This window comes from Salvelinus fontinalis, chromosome 13, assembly GCF_029448725.1.
Source record: "Salvelinus fontinalis isolate EN_2023a chromosome 13, ASM2944872v1, whole genome shotgun sequence".
Taxonomy (NCBI): domain Eukaryota; kingdom Metazoa; phylum Chordata; class Actinopteri; order Salmoniformes; family Salmonidae; genus Salvelinus; species Salvelinus fontinalis.
Window position 1 is genome coordinate 32,521 of NC_074677.1, and position 26,638 is coordinate 59,158.

Genomic DNA, 26,638 nt, shown 5'->3' on the forward strand with positions numbered 1-26,638 from the left:
GTTAGTTTGTTGGTGACGTGAAACTGGAACTTGAAGCTCTCAACCTGCTCCACTACAGCCCCGTTGATGAGAATGGGGGGCATGCTCGGTCTTCCTTTGTAGTCCACAATCATCTCCTTTGTCTATACGCATCAGCAATCATAGCTACTGAAGTCACTGAAACCCTTAATTACAAGGAGTTGCCGTCTGTTTGGAATGGGTGGCCAGTAATAAACTGGTCCTGAACATCTCTAAAACTAAATACATTGTATTTGGTACAAATCATTCCCTAAGTTCTAGACCTCAACTGAATCTGGTAATGAATGGTGTGGCTGTTGAACAAGTGTAAGAGACTAAATGACTTGGTGTTACCTTCGATTGTAAACTGTTACGGTCAAAATATATAGATTCAGTGGTTGTGAAGATGAGGAGAGGTCTGTCCGTATTAAACAGGTGCTCTGCTTTGTTGACACCACACTCCAAAAAGCAAGTCCTGCAGGCTCTAGTTTTATCTTAATCTTGATTATTGTCCAGTCATATGGTCAAATCCAAGGTTGAATCTAGGGTTGGCTTCCTATTTCGCAACGCGGCGTCCTTTGCTCATGCTGCCAAACATACCCTCGTAGAACTGACCATCCTACCGATCCTCGACTTCGGCGATGTAATTTGCAAAGTAGCCTCCAATACCCTACTCAATAAATTGGATGCAGTCTATCACAGTGCCATCCGTTTTGTCACCAAAGCCACATATACTACCCACCACTGCGACCTGTACGCTCTCGTTGGCTGGCCCTCGCTTCATACTCGTCACCAAGCCCACTGGCTCCAGGTCATCTATAAGTCTTCGCTAGGTAAATCTCCGCCTTATCTCAGCTCACTGGTCACGATAACAGCACCCACACGTAGCACGCGCTCCAGCAAGTATATCTCTCTGGTCACCCCCAATGCCAATTCCTCCTTTGGCCGCCTCTCCTTCCAGTTCTCTGCTGCCAATGACTGGAACGAACTACAAAAATCTCTGAAACTGGAAACACTTATCTCCCTCACTAGCTTTAAGCACCAGCTGTCAGAGCAGCTCACAGATTACTGCACCTGTACATAGCCCATCTATAATTTATCCCAAACAACTACCTCTTCCCCTACTGTATTTATTTATTTATTTTGCTCCTTTGCACCCCATTATTTCTATCTATCTATATCTATCTATATCTATATCTATATTTCTATCACCAGCAGCATACCACCCTGCATTCCACTGCAGGCTTGCTTCTGAAGCTAAGCAGGGTTGGTCCTGGTCAGTCCCTGGATGGGAGACCAGATGCTGCTGGAAGTGGTGTTGGAGGGACAGTAGGAGGCACTCTTTCCTCTGGTCTAAAAAATATCCCAATGCCCCAGGGCAGTGATTGGGGACACTGCCCTGTGTAGGGTGCCGTCTTTCGGATGGGACGTTAAACGGGTGTCCTGACTCTCTGAGGTCATTAAAGATCCCATGGCACTTATCGTAAGAGTAGGGGTGTTAACCCCGGTGTCCTGGCTAAATTCCCAATCTGGCCCTCAAACCATCATGGTCACCTAATAATCCCCAGTTTACAATTGGCTCATTCATCCCCCTCCTCTCCCCTGTAACTATTCCCCAGGTCGTTGCTGCAAATGAGAACGTGTTCTCAGTCAACTTACCTGGTAAAATAACGGTAAAATAAAAAAATAAAAATAAAAATCTCTACTTTGCACATTCTTCCACTGCAAATCAATCCATTTCAGTGTTTTAATTGCTATGTTGTATTTACTTCGCCACCATGGCCTATTTATTGCCTTTACCTCCCTTATCTCACCTCACTTGCTCATATTGTATATAGACTTATTTTTCACTGTATTGACTGTATGTTTGTTTTACTCCATGTGTAACTCTGTGTTGTTGTATGTGTCGAACTGCTTTGCTTTATCTTGGCCAGGTCTCAATTGTAAATGAGAACTTGTTTTTGCCTACCTGGTTAAATAAAGGTGAAATAAAAGAAATGGAAAAGTCCTGCAGGCTCTAGTTTTAGCCTATCTTGATTATTGTCCAGTCATATGGTCAAGTGCTGCAAAGGAAGACTTAGTAAAGCTGCAGCTTGCCCAGAACAGAGCAGCACGTCTAATATTAATACTAGTCATGCCAGTCTCTCTCGTTTCTCTCATTTAGTGTTTTAATAAGAAACATTCAAATGGTTTGCAATTTACACACACACACACACACTTACCCCACCAGACATGCCACCAGGGGTCTTTTCATAGTCCCCAGGTCCAGAACTAATTGAAAGAAATGTACAGTATTATAAAGAGCCATGAGTGCATGTACCTACCTTCCATCTTATGTAGCGCAAGTGAACAACAAACCTGGTTTCAATAAACAAATAAAGCAACACCTCACTGCACAACTCTCCCCCATGTGACCTACCTGTTGTGTGTGTGTGTGGAACTGATAGATGCGCACACACACACTACATGGTAATGTTTTTAAATGTAAATTGTAAAGTATTTTGTCAGTAATGTCTTTTCCGTTACGTGTCGAAGCCCAGTAAGTCTAGCTGTCGCCATAGTCTTCCAGTGTCTGGTGGAAAGCAGACGGATCCAGGTTTTCCCTGTAGGATTTTGCCTGTGTGTTTGCATTACGTTTATTTTCTATCCTGAAAATCTCTCCAGTCCTTAACAATTACAAGCATTCCCATAACATGATGCAGCAACCACTATGCTTGAAAATATGGAGAGTGATACTCAGTAATGTGTGTTATTGGATTTGCCCCAAACATAACACTTTGTAATCTTATTGCAAACAGGATGCATGGTTTGGAATATATTCTGTACAGGCTTCCTTCTTTTCACTCTGTCATTTAGGTTAGTATTGTGGAGTAACTACAATGTTGTTGATCCATCCTCAGTTTTCTCCTATCACAGCCATTAAACTCTGTAACTGTTTTAAAGTCACCATTGGCCTCGTGGTGAAATCCCTGTTAGGAAGTTAGGAAGGACGTCTGTATATTTTTAGTAACTGGGTATATATTGATACCATCCAAAGTGTAATTAATAACTTCACCATGCTCAAAGAGACATTCAATGTCTGCTTTTTTTTTTTACCCATCTACCAATAGGTGCCCTTCTTTGTGAGGCATTGGAAAACCTCCCTGGTCTTTGTGGTTGAATCTGTGTTTGAAATGAACTGCTCGACTGAGGGACTTTACAGATAATTGTATGTGTGGTGTACAGAGATGAGGTGGTCATTAAAGAATGCATGTTAAACAGTGTTATTGAACACAGAGTGAACCCATGCAGCTTTTTATGAGACTTATTTAGGCTCGCTACAACAAAACAGTGGAATACTTGACTCAAAACATTTCAGCTTTTTAATTTTAAATGAATTTGTAAAAACGTCTAAAAACACAATTCCATTTTGTAATTTTGGGGTATTGTGTGTAGACCAGGGACACAAACTCTTAATTTCATCCATTTTAAAAAATCCTTAAAAAATCATGTGAGTGAGTAAGTTATAGTTCTACGTTAAATGTATACATCATTTCGTCATTCATACAAATCATAACATACATAGATAAGGCAGTCATAAAATGTGGGTGAGTCCATGCAACTTACGTGACTTGTTAAGCACATTTTTACTCATGAACATATTTAGGCTTGTCATAACAAAGTGGATGAAAACTTATTGACTGACATTTCAGCTTATTTTCTTTATTTTTTTTATTATCAATTTTAAATTCAGGCTGTAACACATCGACATGTTGAACAAGTCAAGGTGAATACTTTCCGAAGGCTCTGTGGTTGTTGGAGGTTTTAATAAGTTGTTTGATGTTGTTCCTGATATAAGTATAGATTTATAATTTATATAGATTAAAGAACATCTAATGGGCTGTATCCCATTAGTGGATACTAACACTGCTCTCAGGGCATATCTTTTGCTCATTTTTAGGAACAAAAGTGACTTTTTTGTAGCAGGTTAAGAGAACTTACGCAGTGGTTTAGGAGAATTAACGTTGTAGGTTACGAGAACTACATTAAGTTTAGGAAAAAGGTTAGGGTTACCTAAAATGGTAGAATTAAAACTATTTAGCTATATACAGGTCTGCCCTGAGAACAGTCTTGATTTCCAGTGATGCGATTCTGCTACTGGTATCAGTGCTGTTTGGTTTTGTTCCTGTTCTTCCGGCAGGTTCTCCAGAGGATCCTGATCAGGAGCCCAGCAGAGAGCAAGACTCCTCCCCCGGCAGCCAGCAGCAGTAGCAGCACGTCCACTGAGTGGTAAGAGTACCAGGGCATCCTGTTGGCCGACGTACGGAGGTGAGACGCCCCCTTGTGTCGCATCACAAACTCCAACCAGAAGACGGCCTTGTCCATGGGCTTGATGGGCTGGTCCCTGTGCAGGTGGGACAGCCTCTGCATGTTCTCCCTGTAGGGGGCGTGGGTGAGCACCTGGTTCAGAGCCTGCTGGAAATTGGGTCCGTTGAACATAGCCAACTCCAGGATCTTAGCAGCGCCTCTCTCCTGCAGACGCAGAAGATTGTCATACTGGTCGAAGAACAGGGGTATCCCCAGCACTGGGGTGCCATGGTAGATGGCCTCCTGGATCCCGTTGGTTCCTCCGTGGGCCACAAAGGCTCTGGTCTGGGGGTGACCCAGGAGGTCTTTCTGGGGCATCCAGTCCACCAGAAGGGTGTTGTTGCCCAGGGTAGAGGGAATCTTGCCCCGGTGCCTCCAGATCACCTTAGATAGAAGACATTAATTTCTGTTTAAATAACCTTTCATTTACATCACTTACATTGCAGAGAGCTTTACATATAAAAGCTAATAATCAAAAACAATCAGGATACCTTCTGAGGCAGCTTGGCGAACACACTGGCGATCTGGTCTGTGATATCAACAGGAAGTGCATTGACAAGAGTCCCCAGAGACATGACGATCACCCCATGTTCCCCGGCACTCTGGACAAACTCCTCCAGCTCTGGAGGCAGGGCCTGGGCCGGCTTGCACTGGAACCCCCCCATGTAGACGACGTTGGGCATGGTGGGACGGGGGAAGTCAAACACAAAGTCAGACCTCATCAGCCAGATGTCAGCTTCCTGGATCAAGGAGATGATGTCACAGCCCTCTTCAAAGTACTTGGAGCAAATTGCCTCATAACTTGGCCCAATCATGAACCTCTGTTGATACACGATGATGCTGTAGTACAGCATGTTTTGGACCCGTTGGACGAAGGTCATCTTGTCAGTGAATCCAGACCCTGGGACCGGGATGTAGGACATGGGAGAGGGGGCGATGGCAAAGTGGCCCTCCCCACTGGTGATCCAACGGGCGTTGAGGACCACAGGCAGTTTGAGGTAGTGGGCCATCAGCATCCCACCACCCATTGCAGGGTCGGTGAGCATCATGTCATACTGAGCGTCCTGAAGACTCTTCATCAACTCCTTGTCGTCGAACATGCGAGACAGCGTGTCACAGGCCAGGATGTGGGCTTCTTCTATCATACTGAGGAACTCCTTGGTTAGTTGGAAGAACTTCAGAGCTGATACTCCATCTCTCTGAGCCTGAATTAAGACATTAACAGAGATTGAATGCCTCTTTGACAAAATAAATTATGTCTGGCTGGATGGATGGTTGATTGGCTGGTTTGCTGCCTAGATGGATGGATCAACCAATCAAAAAGACACATCAAACCTTCATTCTGTAGCTACATTACGAAGACATACCTTCAGGTTCTTCTGTACTGTAGCTACGTTATGAAGACATATACCTTAAAGTGCTTCTGTAGGAAGGCCTCGAAGAAGCTGTATAAGGATTCTTTCTCCTTGATGGTGATGGAGGTGTACAGAGGTGACTCCTCGGTGATGTACCAGCTGGTAGAGGGTCTGACCACTGTGATGGCGTGGCCTCTGGCATGGAGCTCCTCGATCAGTACCTACACATTGGTGATATTAGTAAGCTCACAAAGGGGCTGCTATTAAATCAGAGACATGTTGTAGAGAGCTGTCAACAATGTGCTTTTTAAAAGGTTATAATCCTTTAACTTCTTATGGCTGCAGGGGCAGTATTGAGTAGCTTGGATGAAAGGTGCACAGAGGTGCCCAGAGTAAATGGCCTGCTCCTCAGTCATAGTTGCTAATACATGCATATTATTATTAGTATTGGATAGGAAACACTCTGAAGTTTCTAAAACTGTTTGAATTATGTCTGTGAGTATCACAAAACTCAAATGGCAGGCAAAAACCTGAGAAAGAATCCAAACAGGAAGTGGAAATTCTGAGGCTGGTGGATTTTCAACCAATATCCCATTGAAATTACAGCGAGATATGAATTTGTTTGCACTTCCTACGGCTTCCACTAGATGTCAACAGTCTGTAGAACTTTGTCAAATGACTCTACTGTGAAGTGGGGCCGAATGAGAGGAGAATTTGTCACCACTGCCATGAGGTGACCATTCTTTGACCATGCGCGTTCACATGAGAGGGAGCTCAGTTCCATCGCTCATCTGAAGTCAATGTAATTCTCCGGTTGGAACGTTATTCAAGATGTATGTTAAAAACATTCTAAAGATTGATTCAATACATCGTTTGACATGTTTCTACTGACTGTTACGGAACTTTTGGACATTTTGTCACGTTTTAGTGAACGCGCTTCGTGACTTTGGAATTGTTTACCAAACGCGCTAACCAAAGTAGCTAATTGGACATAAATAACAGACATTATCGAACAAATCAAGCATTTATTGTGGACCTGGCTTCCTGGGAGTGCATTCTGATGAAGATCATCAAAGGTAAGGGAACATTTATCATGTAATTTCTGGTTTCTGTTGACTCCAACATGGCGGCTAATTTGACTCTTGTTCTGAGCGCCGTCTCAGATTATTGCATGGTTTGCTTTTTCCGTAAAGTTTTTTTTAAATCTGACACAGCGGTTGCATTAAGGAGAGGTATATCTATAATTCCATGTGTATAACTTGTATTATCATCTACATTTATGATGAGTATTTCTGTTGAATAGATGTGGCTATGCAAAATGTTTTTGGAACTAGTGAACGTAACACGCCAATGTAAACTCCGATTTTTTTCACATACATGTATTGTGTAACATGAAGTCCTATGAGTGTCATCTGATGAAGATCATCAAAGGTTAGTGATTCATTTTAGCTATATTTGTGCTTTTTGTGACTGCTATCTTTGGCTGGAAAAATGGCTGTGCTTATTTTGTGGCTTGGTGGTGACCTAACATAATCGTTTGTGGTGCTTTCGCTGAAAAGCATATTTGAATTCGGACACTTTGGTGGGATTAACAACAAGATTACCTTTAAATGGTATAAAACACATGTATGTCTGAGGAATTTTAATTATGAGATTTCTGTTGTTTTGAATTTGGCGCCCTGGTCAGCCTTCCGCTTCTGGGTGGAAGTTGGCCGAGCTATAGCAGTGTTTGTCAGACCATGAGAGACATCCCGAAATCGGTCTTCTCATGAAAAAGTACCTACAGGGTCTCAACGGTTTAACCTACAAACTAGTATGAGTATAGCTCTATGGAACGATGACTCCCATGAACACGGCGGTGTTCTCTGTTTGATTCTACGACCCCCACACCAGGGAAGCAAACCCATACAAGCGAATGGAAGTATGAGGTCATTTGTACCATAAAAAATTATGCATTAAATGTGTCCAAAAAAACTAAAATAAGATATAAGACAGACACTTCAAAACCTCTTTTTGCTGTAATTTTGCCAATGTCATTCAATGCATTTATATGGGCTATAGTAGTAAAGACCAAATTCAATATTTTATCAAATCCTTTTTCAATATATATTTATTTTTTATTTTTTTTATACCTAAAGGGGTCCTATAATTCAACATCAATTAGCTAAATGATCCACGGTATGACCATCTTAAAACAATTCCATATGTTAGCAGAGTATACACAGTAGTCTCATTGAGATGCAGGGTTCTTCCATTCCGGTACTGGAGGGCCGAAACCCACTTTGGTGGTTGTGGTGAGGTGTGGCCTGATTAAAATGGTTGAAATCGTTCATTTGAAATCATCAATCAGAACACAGAACATCATCAATCAGAACACAGAACATCATCAATCAGAACACAGAACATCATCAATCAGAACACAGAACATCATCAATCAGAACATCATCAATCAGAACACAGAACATCATCAATCAGAACACAGAACATCATCAATCAGAACACAGACATTCATTAATCAGAACACAGAACATCATCAATCAGAACACAGAACATCATCAATCAGAACACAGAACATCATCAATCAGAACACAGAACATCATCAATCAGAACACAGACATTCATTAATCAGAACACAGAACATCATCAATCAGAACACAGACATTCATTAATCAGAACACCATACGGTAAATGCCCAGAGGTGGCCATAGTACTGAAAACCCGAAATTAAGTAAAAGTACTTTTACTTAGATTGTAATTTACTCAAATAAAAGTAAAAAAGTATCCGGTCAGAATAACTACTTCAGTACTATTTACAAATTTAGTTCGGTAATTTTTTACACCTTATAGTATACTGTTTGCAAATAAAAACAGATTGATTTGACTCATAGTATTTTGACAGAAAAACATTAAAAACTATTAAAAACTTGATATTTGTAGCAAGATACCGTTGTGTTTGGCTAGCGGTGTTTCTGTAGCCTAGTGTACAGCCAGTGGTGGAAAAAAGTACTCACTTGTCATATTTAAGTAAAAGTAAAAATACCTTAATAGAAAATGACTCAAGTAAAAAGTGAAAGTCACGCGGCAAAATACTAGTTGAGTAAAAGTCTAAAAGTTTCTGTTTTTAAATGTACTTAAGTACAGTGGTGGAAAAAGTATTAAAATGTTATACCTCAGTAAAATTAAAAAATGTTAAAAAAAATACATAACATTTCTTATATTAAACAAACCAAGTGGAAAAAATGTATTTAAAATAAATGTAGAGACAGCAAGGGACACACTCCAACACATAATTTACAAATGCAAATTTTTTTGTTTAGTGAGAGCCAGATCAGAGGCAGTAAGGATGACAATGGATTATAGGTTTATATATATATATATATATATATAGATTATAGATTATAGATAGGTGCCTGAATTGGACCATAATGCTGTCCTGCTAAGCATTCAAAATGTAACGAGTACTTTTGGGTGTCAGGGAAAATGTATGGAGTAAAACTTACATTATTTTCTTGAGGAATGTAGTGGCGTATAAGTAAAAGTTGTCAAAAAATACAAATAGTAAAGTAAAGTATAGATACACACCAAAAGTACTTAAGTAATACTCCAAACTATTTTTTTGTGTGTACAGCGACGTACATATGATTATTTTGATACAAATTATAATGATATCATTATGCCAGGTAGGTTTACTTTGCAGTCAACATTTAATTTGGACGTTTTTTGGAAAGCCTTAGAAAATCGAATTCAAACAGCGCAAGATGACTGAATTGCGTATCGCAAAGATTTAACCAAGACTTCAGACCAAACTTTCTAAATACCTGGTTTAAATACACAGTGTTACATTTACTGGTAGATATCATACATTCAAACATCTTTCCTACACTCCTAGAAAAAGGTTTCCAAAAGGGACAGTAGAACCCTTTTTGGTTGACGGTAGAACCCTTTTTGGGTCACAGTAGAACCCTTTTTGGTTCACAGTAGAACCCTTTTTCGTTAACGGTAGAACCCTTTTTGGTTCATGGTAGAACCCTTTTGGGTTCACAGTAGAACCCTTTTGGGTTCACGGTAGAACCCTTTTTGGTTCACGGTAGAACCCTTTTTGGTTCACGGTAGAACCCTTTTGGGTTGACGGTAGAACCCTTTTTGGTTCACGGTAGAACCCTTTTTGGTTCACAGTAGAACCCTTTTTGGTTCACGGTAGAACCCTTTCGGGTTCCATGTCGAACCCTCTGTAAAAAAATAGGGTCTATTTTCGAACCTAAAAAAGTTCTACCTGGAACCAAAAACGGTTCTTCAAAGTGTTCTCCTATTTCGACAGCCTGAAAACCCCTTTTAGGTTCTAGATAGCATTTTTTTTTTCTAAGAGTGTACCAACCCGCTGTTGTTCTTTTGCTCCATTGACAACCAGTTGAGAGCTGCAGGCTCATGCTGCCTGAGACAGCTGATTCCGCTCAGGCTGTGTGCGGCGCGCATGTGATTAATAATCTACATAATGAACTAATAGCTTGGGGAAGTCGTGTTATATAGCCTAGAATGAAAAAAAGCTTTATTACAATATATATATATACAGTGCCAGTCAAAAGATTGGACACCTACTCATTCAAGGGTTTTTCTTTATTTTCACGATTCTCTACATTGATAGTGAAAACGTGGAATCATGTAGTAACCAAAAAAGTGTTAAAGAAATCCAAATATATTTTAGATTTGAGATTCTTTTAAGTAGCCACTTTTTTGCCTTGATGACATATGTGTTATATCATAGTTCTGATGTCTTCACTATTATTCTACAATGTAGAAAATAGTTATATAATAGTTATATAATAGTTAGTTATAATAAAGAAGAACCCTGGAAGGAGAAGTTGTGTCCAAACTTCCGACATGCTTGTTCCATGAACCATAATCAATCAATGAACATGCACCTGTGGAACAATCGTTAAAACACTAACAGCTTACAGACGGTAGGCAATTAAGGTCACAGTTATGAAAACTTAGGACACTAAAGAGGCCTTTCTACTGACTCTAAAAAAAACACCAAAAGAATGATGCCCAAGGTCCCTGCTCATCTGCGTGAATGTGCCTTAGGCATGCTGCAAGGAGGCATGAGGACTGCAGATGTGGCCATGGCAAGAAATTGCAATGTCCGTACTGTCAGATGTCGAACACAGCGCTACAGGGAGACAGGATAGACAGCTGATCGTCCTCGCAGTGGCAGACCACGTGTAACAATACATGCACAGGATCGGTACATCCGAACATCACACCTTTGGGAAAGGTACAGGATGGCAACAACTGCCCGAGTTACACCAGGAACGCACAATCCCTCCATCAGTGCTCAGACTGTCCGCAATAGGCTGAGAGAGGTTGGACTGAGGGCTTGTAGGCCTGTTGTAAGGCAGGTCCTCACCAGACATCACCGGCAACAACGTCGCCTATGGACACAAACCCTCCGTCGCTGGACCAGACAGGACTGGCAAAAAGGTGCTCTTCACTGACGAGTCGCGGTTTTGTCTCACCAGGGGTGATGGTCGGATTTGCGTTTATCGTTGAAGGAATGAGCGTTACACCGAGGCCTGTACTCTGGAGCGGGATCGATTTGGAGGTGGAGGGTCCGTCATGTTCATACAAATATTTACACATGTTAAGTTAACTGAAATTAAACGCAGTTGACAGTGAGAGGATGTTTCTTTTTTTGCTGAGTTTATATATTTATCCTCAATATGAGCAAAGGTAACAGTTGACAAAGAGGTGCGCTTTCAGTGTCCCTGCTGAGTTAGGTTCCACCACTGTTTGAGTTATTGGTTGGTGACTAGAAGGACTTGAGCTTAAAACAAGGAGGACAAGGATATATATATATTTCCAAGCAGGCCACTGACGTGGATGACTGACTGCCCTGAAAGTTTTCCGATAACCTCCCCCGGCCAGTCCTGTATGTCGAGCCCTGCAACATAATATATAATAATATAAACCTATGTAACTGGAATGATTTGGTCAAATGTAACTAAGTAAACAGTAAGTTGCAGTTCTTGACACACTGAAACAAGTGTGCCTGGCATCTACTACCATACCCTGTTCAAGGGCACTTTAATATGTTGTCTTACACTTTCACCCTCTGAATGGCACACATACACAATCCATGTCTCAATTGTCTCAAGGTTTAATAATACTTCTTTAACCCGTTTCCTCCTCTTCATCTACACTGATTGAAGTCGATTTAACAGGTGAGATCAATAAGGGGTCATAGATTTCACCTGGATTCACCTCATCAGTCTATATCGTGGAAAGAGCAGGTGTTCCTAATGTTTTGTACACTCAGTGTATAATACGTCAAGACAAAACTATGGAAACAAAATTCTATTCGCTTTTCAAAAAATTCCCAGATTCTTTTTAGAAATCCTGGTTGGATTCCCGACATCAGAATAATCAGCAGTAAATCTTCATAAAGTTAACAAAACGCTAGACAAAACATTGAGCACCTTCATGTTGACCCAATGGCTTCCATCGACAGGAAAGACCAGAACTTTTCCTCCATGGCAGGACGGGGCAGGAAGGAGAAGGAGAAATGACACCAGACTTAGAAACGAAAGGTCTCCCCAGAGAGAGCTGGAATGCATTGTGTCTACGCTGAGAGGGGAAAAAAAAGAGGACAAATGTCACTTGTTTTCAACTAGTCACCTCTAGCCGTAAAATACGATATTGACCTGAAAGCCTATCAACTCATGCAACATATAGTTAAATAACAGCCAATTAAGCTTCACCATTATGTTATATACTTGTGTCAATTAGTTAATTAGAGTGTTTTGTATGCACAGCTTAATAACACTTTCACAACAAAGTACTTGAGTGTAGGTGAATAAGAATATGCATTAAGAGTTGGCTTACCGGTGCTATAAAGTCCATACAGCATTACCAACGCTCTGCAGGCGACTGCAAACTGTTACATATCGGCTGTTCAATACTGAACGTTTGAGGGTTCAAAGTCCACCTGATAGTATAGAAGTCCTGCTATAGCCCAAGTAGATGATTTACAAACAGATAGTGGTGCTTCCCAAATTACACTAGTTTTGACCAGGATCCTCAGGGCTCTGGTCGACATAGTAGACTATTGTAGGGACTAGGATGCCAATTGGGATTCAACCACTACATGGGCAATAACACCAGTGAGTTCAGGTAAAACACACCTGTCACATAACTGACCTCTCACCCAATGTAAATGCCTACTTATCATTGATACAATTCATTGATACAATCATTACCATATACAATTGTGTCCATCTCTAGACTGACTCCAGGTTGTAGTTATTCCTTCAGAAAGTATTTACGTTTTTAAAACGTTAACATGGATTGAGATGTTTATGTGTCTGGTTTATACACAATACTCTATAGTGTCAAAGTGGAATTCTGTTTTTAGATTTTTTTTTGTTACAAATTAATTAAAAAAAATGAAAAGCTGAGCTTGAGTCTACAAGCATTCAACCTCTTTGTTATAGCAAAAAAACTAAACAAGTTCAGGAGTACAAATGTGATAAACAGATCACATAATAAGTTGCATGGACTTATTCTGTGTACAATAATAATGGACTTTGGTTTTTCGAGGTAATTTTATAATATTTGCTTGTATTTTTTTATTCGGTCGGAAAAACACTCCAAGCGGTCTACTCGACCGCTCGGAGGTGTCCGCGTTTCCAATGCCTCGCAATGAAGAGCACCTAGTGGTAGATGGGTAAAAAATTAAAAACAGCAGATGTTGAATATCCCTTTGAGCATGGTGAAGTTATTAATTACAAATTGAATGGTGTACCAATACACCCAGTCATGACAAAGATACAAGCGTCCTTCCTAACTCAGTTGCTGGAGAGGAAGGAAATCACTCAGGGATTTCATCATGAGTCCAATGATGACTCTAAAACAGTTGCAGAGTTTAATGGCTGTGTTTGGAGAACACTGAGGATGGATCAACAACATTGTAGTGACTCCACAATATTAACATGAATGACAGAGTGAAAAGTGAAACTGCAAAAAATGTGACAAAGGAAATGAATGTCCTGAATACAAAGTGTTTGGAGCAAATCAACACATCACTGAGTACCACTCCTCATATTTTCAAGCATGGTAGTGTCTACATTATATTATGGGTATGCTTGTCACCGGCAAGGACTAGGGAGTTTTTCAGGATAAAAAAGAAAGCAATGATCAACAACCAACTTGATAGAGTTTGAAGGATTTAAAAAAGAATAATGTGCAAGTATTGTACAATCCAAGTGTGCGAAGCTCCTAGAGACATACCGAGAAAGAATCACAGCTGTAATCGCTGTGAGAGATGATTCTAACATGTATTGACTCAGGGCATTGAATACTTACTGTATCTAAGCAAGATATTGGTGTTTTACTTTTCATTATTTATTTATTTTTTACAAGTGTTAGAATTTTCCGAGTATTTTCATTGACAAAAATGACAATTAAACCCATTTTAATCCCACTTTGTAACACAACAAAATGCGGAAAATAAAAAAAATGCGGGGGAAAAAATGTGTTTGATTACTTTCTGAATAACCTACAGAAGCAGATGAATGTACACTGTATGCAGTCGTGGCCAAAAGTTTTGAGAATGACATAAACATTCATTTCCACAAAGTTTGCTGCTTCAATGTCTTTAGATATTTTTGTCAGATGTTACTATGGAATACTGAAGTATAATTACAAGCATTTCATAAGTGTCATAGGCTTTTATTGATAATTACACAAAGTTGACCCTTCTTTTTCAAGACCTCTGCAATCCGCCCTGGCAATTAACTTCTGGGCCACATCCTGACTGATGGCAGCCCATTCTTGCATAATCAATGCTTGGAATTTGTCAGATTATTATTATTTTTTCACCCGCCTCTTGACGATTGACCACAAGTTCTCAATGGGATTACGGTTTGGGGAGATTCCTGGCCATGGACCCAAAATATCGATGTTTTGTTCCCCGAGCCACTTAGTTATCACTTTTGCTTTATGGCAAGGTGCTCCATCATGCTGGAAAAGGCATTGTTCGTCACCAAACTGTTCCTGGATGGTTGGGAGAAGTTGCTCTCGGAGGATCTGTTGGTACCATTCTTTATTCATGGCTGTGTTCTCAGTCAAAATTGTGAGTGAGCCCACTCCCTTTGCTGAGAAGCAACCCCACACATGAATGGTCTCAGGATACTTTACTGTTGACATGACACAGGACTGATGATAGAGCTCACCTTGTCTTCTAAAGGCAATTTTTTTTCCGGATGCCCCAAACAATCGGAAAGGGGATTCATTAGAGAATATCAGTCTGTCCCTGATGTTTTTCCTGGAGAGAAGTGGCTTATTTGCTGTCCTTCATGACACCAGGCCATCCTCTAAAAGTCTTCGCCTCAAAGTGCGTGTAGATGCACTCACACCTGCCTGCTGCCCTTCCTGAGCAAGCTCTGTACTGGTGGTGCCCCGATCCCGCAGCTGAATCAACTTTAGGAGACGGTCCTGCCGCTTGCTGGACTTTCTTGGGCACCCTGAAGCCTTCTTCACAATAATTTAACCGCTCTCCTTGAAGTTCTTGATGATCTGATAAATGGTTTATTTAGGTGCAATCTTATTGCAAGCAAAATCCTTGCCTGTGAAGCCCTTTTTGTGCAAAGCAATGATGATGGCACGTGTTTCCTTGCAGGTAACCATGGATGACAGAGGAAGAACAATGATTCCAAGCACCACCCTCCTTTTGAAGCTTCCAGTCTGTTATTCGAACTCAATCAGCATGACAGAGTGATCTCCAGCCTTGTCGTCATCAACACTCACACCTGTGTTAACGAGAGAATCACTGACATGATGTCAGCTGGTCCTTTGTGCCAGGGCTGAAGTGCAGTGAAAATGTTTTGGGGATTCAGTTCATTTGCATGGCAAAGAGGGACTTTGCAATGAACTGCAATTCATCTGATCCCTCTTCATAAGATTCTGTAGTGTATGCAAATTACCATCATACAAACTGAGGCAGCAGACTGTGAAAATGAATATTTGTGTCATTCTCAAAACTTTTGGCCACGATGTATACAAAAGTATGTGGACACCCCTTCAAATGAGTGGATTTGTCTATTTCAGCCACACCCGTTGCTGACAGGTGTATAAAATTAAATCGAGCACGCAGCCATGCAATCTCCTCAGACGAACAGACCTAAACCCAATTGAGATGTTGTGGCAGGACCTTAAACTAGACGATCCTGCTGGAAAACCCACACATGTTGCTGAGTTAAAAGGGATTTCACTCTGGCCCTCCCACAACATGTTGTCATTATCATATTAACAACGATACGTTTTGATCATAAACATCCACAAGCTGGAACGAGCACATTTTCATTTCACTGGTAGAATCAGGAAGTTTCAACTTGCTGTGTTTTCGGGTTGTCATGGTGAACCACGTCACTCAAAGTGAATGCAGACACCACCCCTCGGGGCGTGCCAACAAACTTAAATGGTGGTATGAAGTGTTGTTAAGTTGGGCTCAGAACTTCTCTCGTGAGATTTGTATTTTCACTAACGTTTGTCTTCATGCCTGTGTGGTGTTTCGTGCCTGGATTTGTAAAAGGAAATGCTCAACCATAATGAATGTTATATTGTTTTGTCCATCTCTGAGTAATGTTCTTTCGATTCCCTGGATCATTTCATGTTTTCATGTGTATTTGAGTTATTGGCCTGGAGGTGTGTTGGGTCATTGTCCTGTTGAAAAAACAAATGTTATGTTTTTAAGTGCAAACAAATGAACAAACTAAGTGCAAACCAGATGGGAGTATATGTATTTATTTAACTAGGCAAGTCAGTTAAGAACAATTTCTTATTTACAATGACGGCCTAAAGCCCCAGCCAAACCCGGGCCAATGACGGCCTAAACCCCCAGCCAAACCTGGGCCAATGACGGCCTAAAGCCCCAGCCAAACCTGGGCCAATGACGGCCTAAAGCCCCAGCCAAACCCGGGCCAATGACGGCCTAAAGCCCCAGCCAAACCTGGGCCAATGACGGCCTAAAGCCCCAGCCAAACTCGGGCCAATGACGGCCTAAAGCCCCAGCCAAACCTGGGCCAATGACGGCCTAAAACCCCAGCTAAACCCGGGCCAATGACGGCCTAAAGCCCCAGCCAAACCTGGGCCAATGACGGCCTAAAGCCCCAGCCAAACCTGGGCCAATTGCGCCTCCCTATATGTTATGTTGCAGGGCTCAACATACAGGACTGCCCGCTGGCCGGGGGAGGTTAATGGAACCTTTCAGGGCAGTCAGTCATCCACGTCAGTGGCCTGCTTGGAAAAATATATATATATAAACTCAGCAAAAAAAGAAACTTCCTCTCACTGTCAACTGCGTTTATGGTTAAATATTTGTATGAACATAAAAAGATTCAATAACTGAGACATAAACTGAACAAGTTCCACAGACATATGACTAACATAAATGGAATAATGTGTCCCTGAACAAAGGGGGGGGTCAAAATCAAAAGTACCAGTCGGTATCTGTTGTGGCCACCAGCTGCATTAAGTACTGCAGTGCATCTCCTCCTCATGGACTGCACAAGATTTGTCAGTTCTTGCTGTGAGATGTTACCCCATTCTTCCACCAAGGCACCTGCAAGTTTCCGGACATTTCTGGGGGGAATGGCCCTTGCCCTTACCCTCCGATCCGACATGTCCCAGATGTGCTCAATGGGATTGAGATCCGGGCTCTTCGCTGGCCATGGTAGAACACTGACATTCCTGTCTTGCAGGAAATCACGCACAGAATGAGCAGTATGGCTTGTGGCATTGTCATGCTGGAGGGTCATGTCAGGATGAGCCTGCAGGAAGGGTACCACATGAGGGAGGAGGATGTCTTCCCTCTAACGCACAGAGTTGAGATTACCTGCAATGACAACAAGCTCATTCCGATGATGCTGTGACACACCGCCCCATATATATACACTACCGTTCAAAAGCACTTAGAAATGTCCTTGTTTTTGAAAGAAAAGCTATGTCTTTCTCCATTAAAATAACATTGAATTGATCAGAAATACACTGTAGACATTGTTAATGTTGTAAATGACTATTGTAGCTGGAAGCGGCTGATTTTTTTATGGAATATCTACATAGGCGTACAGAGGCCCATTATCAGCAACCATCACTCCTGTGTTCCAATGGCATGTTGTGTTAGCTAATCCAAGTTTATCATTTTAAAAGGCTAATTGATCATTAGAAAAACCTTTTACAATTATGTTAGCACAGCTGAAAACTGTTGTCCTGATTAAAGAAGCAATAAAACTGTCCTTCTTTAGTCTAGTTGAGTATCTGGAGCATCAGCATTTGTGTGTTCTATTACAGGCTCAAAATGGCCAGAAACAAATGACTTTCTTCTGAAACTCGTCAGTCTATTCTTGTTCTGAGAAATGAAGGCTATTCCATGCCAGAAATTTCCAAGAAACTGAATATCTCGTACAACCATGTGTACTACTCCCTTCACGGAACAGCGCGAACTGGCCCTAACCAGAATAGAAAGAGGAGTGGGAGGCCCCGGTCCACAACTGAGCAAGATGACAAGTACATTAGAGTGTCTAGTATTAGAAACAGACACCTCACAAGTCCTCAACTGGCAGCTTCATTATATAGACCCACATAACACCAGTCTCAACATCAACAGTGAACAGGTGACTCCGGGATGGTGGCCTTCTAGGCAGAGTTCCTCTATCCAGTGTCTGTGTTCTTTTGCCCATCATAACCTTTTCTTTTTATTGGCCAGTCTGAGATATGGGTTTTTCTTTGCAACTTTGCCTAGTAGGGTGGTTGAATTAGTAGTAATGAATAGTGCTGGTGTCTCGTAGGGTGGATTAATTAGGAGTGATGAATAGTGCCGTGTCATGACGTGGCCCTTTGTGCTGTATATTGTGGCTCCCCCCCTCTCTCACTCTCTCTCTCCCACCACAAGTTTTATGACTTTATGACAGTTCATAAAATCCTGGCAGAGACTCTCTCCCCCTGGTCATGCAGAAAGAGAGGGGAAATAAACCTATGGAACAAAGTGCTTTGTTTTGTTCAATTCCTATTCCCCAAAATGAGAGGATTAAACAATATTTCTATTTTTGAGAATATGGGAATGGTCCGTGGGTATTTAACGAACAGTCCTGTCGAAGTTGTTTTATTTTGTGACATCAGGAAGGACGGTAGTACAGAATAACGGCAGCTTTGGAAGTGTACATTTCTCAGTTATTCGTTTTCTACCTGAATGTCGTGTAAAATATATGATTGATTATGAAACTATTTGTGAGAAGATGTAATGTTATGTTGGCCTTCTAAACCAGATACTTGTTTAGTCATAAAGTTTTAACTAGTCAGTGGCCACACCCCCGTGAGCCCAGACATTACATCAGGTGTCATAGAACCGCCCCTTTTTCCACAGAGTATTAAACCCTCTTCAAAATATACATTAAGTCAGAGAACGTGAAAGAGTCCTCACGTTGGAATGGCTACAATTCTATAGGCCTCGGAGACCATACAGCTGTAGTTTTGGCTACACGGCTAGAAATGGTTCAACTCTGAGACTATCGATCACTACAGAACAAGAGTAAATCTTAGACGTATAATTACTAGTCTGCAGCTAGAAATTACGTAAGTCGAGTACGAGAATGCCGACAACCATCGAAGCATCTATCCTAAGAAGGTGGTACGCCTGACGGATCCATTACAACAGGCACTATCCAGAGCCGCGGAGAAAGCTACAATCAGACATAAGGACATTGTGACTTCTGGGGAAGTTAATCAAAGACTCTCTGATGAAGTGACTCTCCAGCAGACGGACCGGCGATTCCAACAGAGAAGACAACAAAGACTTAAGGGCGTAAATATATACATTGCAATTATTCTCGAATGAGCAGCCGTTCATGTGCAAAGGATTAGCATTTCAATAAATATAATTAAACTGTGTGTAGTGAATCCATTTTATTTTTCCTGCTCTTTGTCAGTCCCCACCCCTTTCCTTTGTCTACCAAGCCGTCATATCGACTTCGTCCGCTAGGGACTTGTTCTTTGTATCATGTAGTAATCCAAATATCTACTGTTTGTTTGTTATGTAATTCTGTGTGATTATTTAGTTAGTTGGTAAATGAATAATTAAACTAATTTGTATATCGTTGATTCATGATTTAGGCTAGGGTTCGTGCAGATATCCAAGGTTTTGCGACGTTCAGTAATGAGAACTGATGAGGTAATAATAATACATTAATACATTAATGAGAATATACATTAATACATTAATGAGAATATACATTAATACATTAATGAGAATATACATTAATACATTAATGAGAATATACATTAATACATTAATGAGAATATACATTAATACATTAATGAGAATATACATTAATACATTAATGAGAATATACATTAATACATTAATGACTAGTTAATCATATATTAAGTTATATTCGGAAAATTATAACTCTGTAAATCCCAACATTTTCAGTGGTGTCCCGACTTCACAGTTAATTCATGTTTACATGAATTAGTTTAATCACGTAATAATTAAATCTGGAGAACTGATTTTTTATTTTATTTTCTTATTTTATTTTTATATTAATTTTTGTATATATATTTTTTTATATAAATAAGTTTTCACATGTAATGATAGTCCAGACACGACAGCTGTTATCACGTAGGGTGGTTGAATTAGTAGTGATGAATAGTGCTGGTGTCTCGTTGGATTGAAATATTCCGTTTTTTTCCCAACGGCCCTTAAATTGACTGGTTGTTAATACCATCCTTTGTAATGATAACTGTTGCTGTTTACTATTTATTAAACAGATGAATACAGGTTTACTGTCCTTTGAAGACTCTTAAGTGTCTCCATGTGTATATTGTCATACACATCTGGTACGCCCACTCACTCAAAAAAAAAAAAGATTTAAAGACTCCAGTCACCCAAGTCATAGACGGTCCTTTCTGCTACCGCACGGCAAGCGGTACCGGAGCGCCAAGTCCAGGTCCAAAAGGCTCCTTAACACCTTCTACCCAACAAGCCATAAGACTGCTGAACAACTAATCAAATGGCCACCAGACTATTTACATTGACCCCCCCCCCCCCATTTGTTTATACACTGCTGCTACTCGCTGTTTATTATCTATGCATAGTCACTTTACCCCTACCTACATGTACAAATTACCTCAACTATCCTGTACCCCCGCACATTGACTCAGTACCGGTACCCCCTGTATATAGCCTCATCACTAACCTGTACCCCTGCACATTGACTCAGTACCGGTACCCCCTGTATATAGCCTCATCACTAACCTGTACCCCTGCACATTGACTCAGTACCGGTACCCCCTGTATATAGCCTCATTACTATCCTGTACCCCTGCACATTGACTCAGTACCGGTACCCCCTGTATATAGCCTCATCACTAACCTGTACCCCCGCACACTGACTTGGTACCGGTACCCCCTGTATATAGCCTCATCACTATCCTGTACCCCTGCACATTGACTCAGTACCGGTACCCCCTGTATATAGCCTCATCACTATCCTGTACCCCTGCACATTGACTCAGTACCGGTACCCCCTGTATATAGCCTCATTACTATCCTGTACCCCCGCACATTGACTCAGTACCGGTACCCCCTGTATATAGCCTCATCACTATCCTGTACCCCTGCACATTGACTCAGTACCGGTACCCCCTGTATATAGCCTCATCACTATCCTGTACCCCCGCACATTGACTCAGTACCGGTACCCCCTGTATATAGCCTCATCACTATCCTGTACCCCCGCACATTGACTCAGTACCGGTACCCCCTGTATATAGCCTCATTACTATCCTGTACCCCTGCACATTGGCTCAGTACCGGTACCCCCTGTATATAGCCTCATCACTATCCTGTACCCCTGCACATTGACTCAGTACCGGTACCCCCTGTATATAGCCTCATCACTATCCTGTACCCCTGCACATTGACTCAGTACCGCTACCCCCTGTATATAGCCTCATTACTATCCTGTACCCCTGCACATTGACTCAGTACCGCTACCCCCTGTATATAGCCTCATTACTATCCTGTACCCCCGCACACTGACTCAGTACCGGTACCCCCTGTATATAGCCTCATTACTATCCTGTACCCCCGCACACTGACTCAGTACCGGTACCCCCTGTATATAGCCTCATTACTATCCTGTACCCCCGCACACTGACTCAGTACCGGTACCCCCTGTATATAGCCTCATTACTATCCTGTACCCCCGCACACTGACTCAGTACCGGTACCCCCTGTAATTGCCTCATTATTGTTATTTAATTGTTTTAATTTGTATTTTTTTTTACCTTAGTTTATTTAGTAAATATTTTCTTAACTCTACTTTCTGAAAACTGCATTGTTGGTTAAAAGGCTTGTAAGACAGTATTTCACGATAAGGTTGTATTTGGCGCATGTGACAAATAAAATTTGATTTGAAAATATAAAGGTATTCTATCCCGAAGTGGGGGTTTGTTACTGCGACCAAAAAAGGACATTATCCATCTGGACCTTCTACACTTAGGAACAGTGTGTGACTGGACCTTCCCAAATAGTGCTTGAGTACCGCTGCTATACGGTTTCCCACTAGATAACACAGCAACAACGTCAGTATCAAAATTATTGTAAAAATCTATGAAAACAAGTTAGGGTTAGGAAACAGGTTACCGGTGTGGTTAAGGTTAAGTTTGAGGTTAGGTTTAAGGTTAATTCAACCTAAAATGTTCGGTGACCTGTGTTGTTTTACAGGGTCAGCCAGAGTAGTACTGTACCCCTGGAGTAAATTAGGGTGAAGTGTCTTGCTCAAGGACACATCGATAGATTTTTTACCTTGTCAGCTCAGGTATTGGAACCAGCAGCCTTTTGAATACCGGCCCCAACACGTTAACCACTAGGATACCTACCACCCTTCTATGAATTGGCTCACATCGCACAGACAGACAGACAGACAGACAGACAGACAGACAGACAGACAGACAGACAGACAGAGTCCATGTGTGAGGGGGTAGCTAGCTACAGCAGTCCTCACTCCTTTAATCAGCCTTCTTAGTCTGTACAGGCTGCTGTGAGGGTGACGTCATCCTCTCCACCAACACACAAATCACAGTATCGTCATTAATCATTTCTTCACGTCCATAGATCTGTGGATCCACCGACTGGCCAAGATCTGACATCCAAGACAACACGTTCTGCTGTAAAGATCTGGAGCTGTGGAATCTCAGCACGTGTCTCTGTTAGGACGAAGCGTTGGACATACAGGACTCAACAAGAACAACTACAGAATCAGCAAATCTGATGAAGTGGAAGTATTATAATCAGGGGTGGTTGAATTAGTAGTGATGAACAGTGGTGGTTGAATTAGTAGTGATGAACAGTGCTGGTGTCTCGTAGGGTGGTTGAATTAGTAGTGATGAATAGTGGTGGTTGAATTAGTAGTGATGAATAGTGCTGGTTGAATTAGTAGTGATGAATAGTGGTGGTTGAATTAGTAGTGATGAATAGTGGTGGTTGAATTAGTAGTGATGAATAGTGGTGGTTGAATTAGTAGTGATGAATAGTGCTGGTGTCTCGTAGGGTGGTTGAATTAGTAGTGATGAATAGTGGTGGTTGAATTAGTAGTGATGAACAGTGCTGGTGTCTCGTAGGGTGGTTGAATTAGTAGTGATGAATAGTGGTGGTTGAATTAGTAGTGATGAATAGTGCTGGTTGAATTAGTAGTGATGAATAGTGGTGGTTGAATTAGTAGTGATGAATAGTGGTGGTTGAATTAGTAGTGATGAATAGTGGTGGTTGAATTAGTAGTGATGAATAGTGCTGGTTGAATTAGTAGTGATGAATAGTGCTGGTGTCTCGTAGGGTGGTTGAATTAGTAGTGATGAATAGTGCTGGTTGAATTAGTAGTGATGAATAGTGCTGGTGTCTCGTAGGGTGGTTGTATTAGTAGTGATGAATAGTGCTGGTGTCTCGTAGGGTGGTTGAATTAGTAGTGATGAACAGTGCTGGTGTCTCGTAGGGTGGTTGAATTAGTAGTGATGAATAGTGGTGGTTGAATTAGTAGTGATGAATAGTGCTGGTTGAATTAGTAGTGATGAATAGTGCTGGTTGAATTAGTAGTGATGAATAGTGGTGGTTGAATTAGTAGTGATGAATAGTGGTGGTTGAATTAGTAGTGATGAATAGTGCTGGTTGAATTAGTAGTGATGAATAGTGGTGGTTGAATTAGTAGTGATGAATAGTGCTGGTGTCTCGTAGGGTGGTTGAATTAGTAGTGATGAATAGTGCTGGTTGAATTAGTAGTGATGAATAGTGCTGGTGTCTCGTAGGGTGGTTGTATTAGTAGTGATGAATAGTGCTGGTGTCTCGTAGGGTGGTTGAATTAGTAGTGATGAATAGTGCTGGTGTCTCGTAGGGTGGTTGAATTAGTAGTGATGAATAGTGCTGGTGTCTCGTAGGGTGGTTGAATTAGTAGTGATGAATAGTGCTGGTGTCTCGTAGGGTGGTTGTATTAGTAGTGATGAATAGTGCTGGTTGAATTAGTAGTGATGAATAGTGCTGGTGTCTCGTAGGGTGGTTGAATTAGTAGTGATGAATAGTGCTGGTGTCTCGTAGGGTGGTTGAATTAGTAGTGATGAATAGTGCTGGTGTCTCGTAGGGTGGTTGAATTAGTAGTGATGAATAGTGCTGGTGTCTCGTAGGGTGGTTGTATTAGTAGTGATGAATAGTGCTGGTTGAATTAGTAGTGATGAATAGTGCTGGTGTCTCGTAGGGTGGTTGAATTAGTAGTGATGAATAGTGGTGGTTGAATTAGTAGTGATGAATAGTGGTGGTTGAATTAGTAGTGATGAATAGTGCTGGTTGAATTAGTAGTGATGAATAGTGGTGGTTGAATTAGTAGTGATGAATAGTGGTGGTTGAATTAGTAGTGATGAATAGTGCTGGTTGAATTAGTAGTGATGAATAGTGGTGGTTGAATTAGTAGTGATGAATAGTGCTGGTGTCTCGTAGGGTGGTTGAATTAGTAGTGATGAATAGTGGTGGTTGAATTAGTAGTGATGAATAGTGCTGGTTGAATTAGTAGTGATGAATAGTGGTGGTGTCTCGTAGGGTGGTTGAATTAGTAGTGATGAATAGTGGTGGTTGAATTAGTAGTGATGAATAGTGCTGGTTGAATTAGTAGTGATGAATAGTGGTGGTTGAATTAGTAGTGATGAATAGTGGTGGTTGTATTAGTAGTGATGAATAGTGGTGGTTGAATTAGTAGTGATGAATAGTGGTGGTTGAATTATTAGTGATGAATAGTGCTGGTTGAATTAGTAGTGATGAATAGTGGTGGTTGAATTAGTAGTGATGAATAGTGGTGGTTGAATTAGTAGTGATGAATAGTGGTGGTGTCTCGTAGGGTGGTTGAATTAGTAGTGATGAATAGTGGTGGTTGAATTAGTAGTGATGAATAGTGCTGGTTGAATTAGTAGTGATGAATAGTGGTGGTTGTATTAGTAGTGATGAATAGTGGTGGTTGAATTAGTAGTGATGAATAGTGGTGGTTGAATTAGTAGTGATGAATAGTGCTGGTTGAATTAGTAGTGATGAATAGTGCTGGTTGAATTAGTAGTGATGAATAGTGGTGGTTGTATTAGTAGTGATGAATAGTGGTGGTTGAATTAGTAGTGATGAATAGTGGTGGTTGAATTAGTAGTGATGAATAGTGCTGGTTGAATTAGTAGTGATGAATAGTGCTGGTTGAATTAGTAGTGATGAATAGTGCTGGTTGAATTAGTAGTGATGAATAGTGCTGGTGTCTCGTAGGAATGAAATATTCAGTTTTTTCCCAACGGCCCTTAAATTGACTGGTTGTTAATACCATCCTTTGTAATGATAACTGTTGCTGTTTACTATTTATTAAACAGATGAATACATGTTTACTGTCCTTTGAAGACTCTTAAGTGTCTCCATGTGTATATTGTCATACACATCTGGTACGCCCACTCACTCAGGAAAAAATATATACATTTTTTTCTAGCCCGCTACAAATCATTGATGTACAATCCAAAACAAACACATGGGGGAGGATGCAACATGCAGAATCAGACCTGTGGTTCAAGGGTCAAACAAATGAAATGCTGAGCAAACGGACCTGAACGTTTTTTACACAAATCTTTCAACTCTGCTATTCTCGTCAGTGCTTGATTGACACGTAAAGTCAGAGTTAATGTATTGAATGTGTGTCGATCTTAAGTTCGGGATTTGATGATTTAATGAATTGTCAAAATGGTCCAGCTGGGATTGGTACATGCATTTTGAAACCTTTTAAAATTGTGATTTAATTATCTGTTAAAAATCTAACACAGCGATTGCATTAAGAACTAATTTGTCTTTCAATTGCTGTCCAACCTGTATTTTTTTAGTCAAGTTTATGAATAGTTTTCGATAAGAAAAGGTGCCTTTACAAGATGGCGCGGGACAGATTGCTTGACGTTATGGACACTATTCTCATTGTATAAGCACGATTTGTGCCGCTAAATATGCACATTTTCGAACAAACTCTATATGCATTGTGTAATATGATGTTACAGGAGTGTCATTTGAAGAATTCTGAGAAGGTTAGTGAAAAAATTAATATATTTTGGTGGTTTATACGTTATAGCTATTTTTGCCTTGAATCAATGCTGGTGTGATGTTTGCTATTGTGCTAAGCTAATATAACGCTATATTGTGTTTTCGCTGTAAAACACTTGATAAATCGGAAATATTGTCTGGAATCACAAGATGCCTGTCTTTCAATTGCTGTACACTATGTATTTTTCAGAAATGTTTTATGATGAGTAATTAGGTATTTGATGTTGGTGTCTGTAATTTTTTTGTCTGCTTTCGGTGCAATTTCTGACTGTAGCTGCAATGTAAACTATGATTT

General features: G+C 40.9%; 1 protein-coding gene across 1 annotated transcript; it reads right to left on the reverse strand.

Moving 5' to 3' along the window:
* Positions 1 to 3,341: 3,341 nt before the first annotated feature.
* LOC129867888 (UDP-glucuronosyltransferase 2C1-like) lies at positions 3,342 to 12,822 on the reverse strand. The gene is made up of 5 exons (XM_055941358.1): positions 12,579 to 12,822; positions 12,173 to 12,320; positions 5,756 to 5,920; positions 4,836 to 5,549; positions 3,342 to 4,728 (listed from the first exon to the last, which is right to left on the reverse strand). The coding sequence occupies exons 2-5, from the start codon at positions 12,308 to 12,310 to the stop codon at positions 4,141 to 4,143; spliced, it is 1,605 nt and encodes a 534-aa protein (XP_055797333.1). The 5' UTR covers positions 12,311 to 12,320; positions 12,579 to 12,822; the 3' UTR covers positions 3,342 to 4,140.
* Between the last annotated feature and the right edge of the window lie 13,816 nt (positions 12,823 to 26,638).

Coding starts and splice junctions, on each gene's coding strand:
- LOC129867888 (XM_055941358.1), bottom strand. CDS start 12,310: ATGCATTCCAGCTCTCTCTGGGGAGACCTTTCGTTTCTAAGTCTGGTG. Junction 5,921..12,172: donor GCCATTGGGTCAACATGAAG/GTGCTCAATGTT, acceptor ACCAATGTGTAG/GTACTGATCGAGGAGCTCCA. Junction 4,729..4,835: donor TCGCCAAGCTGCCTCAGAAG/GTATCCTGATTG, acceptor CTTCTATCTAAG/GTGATCTGGAGGCACCGGGG.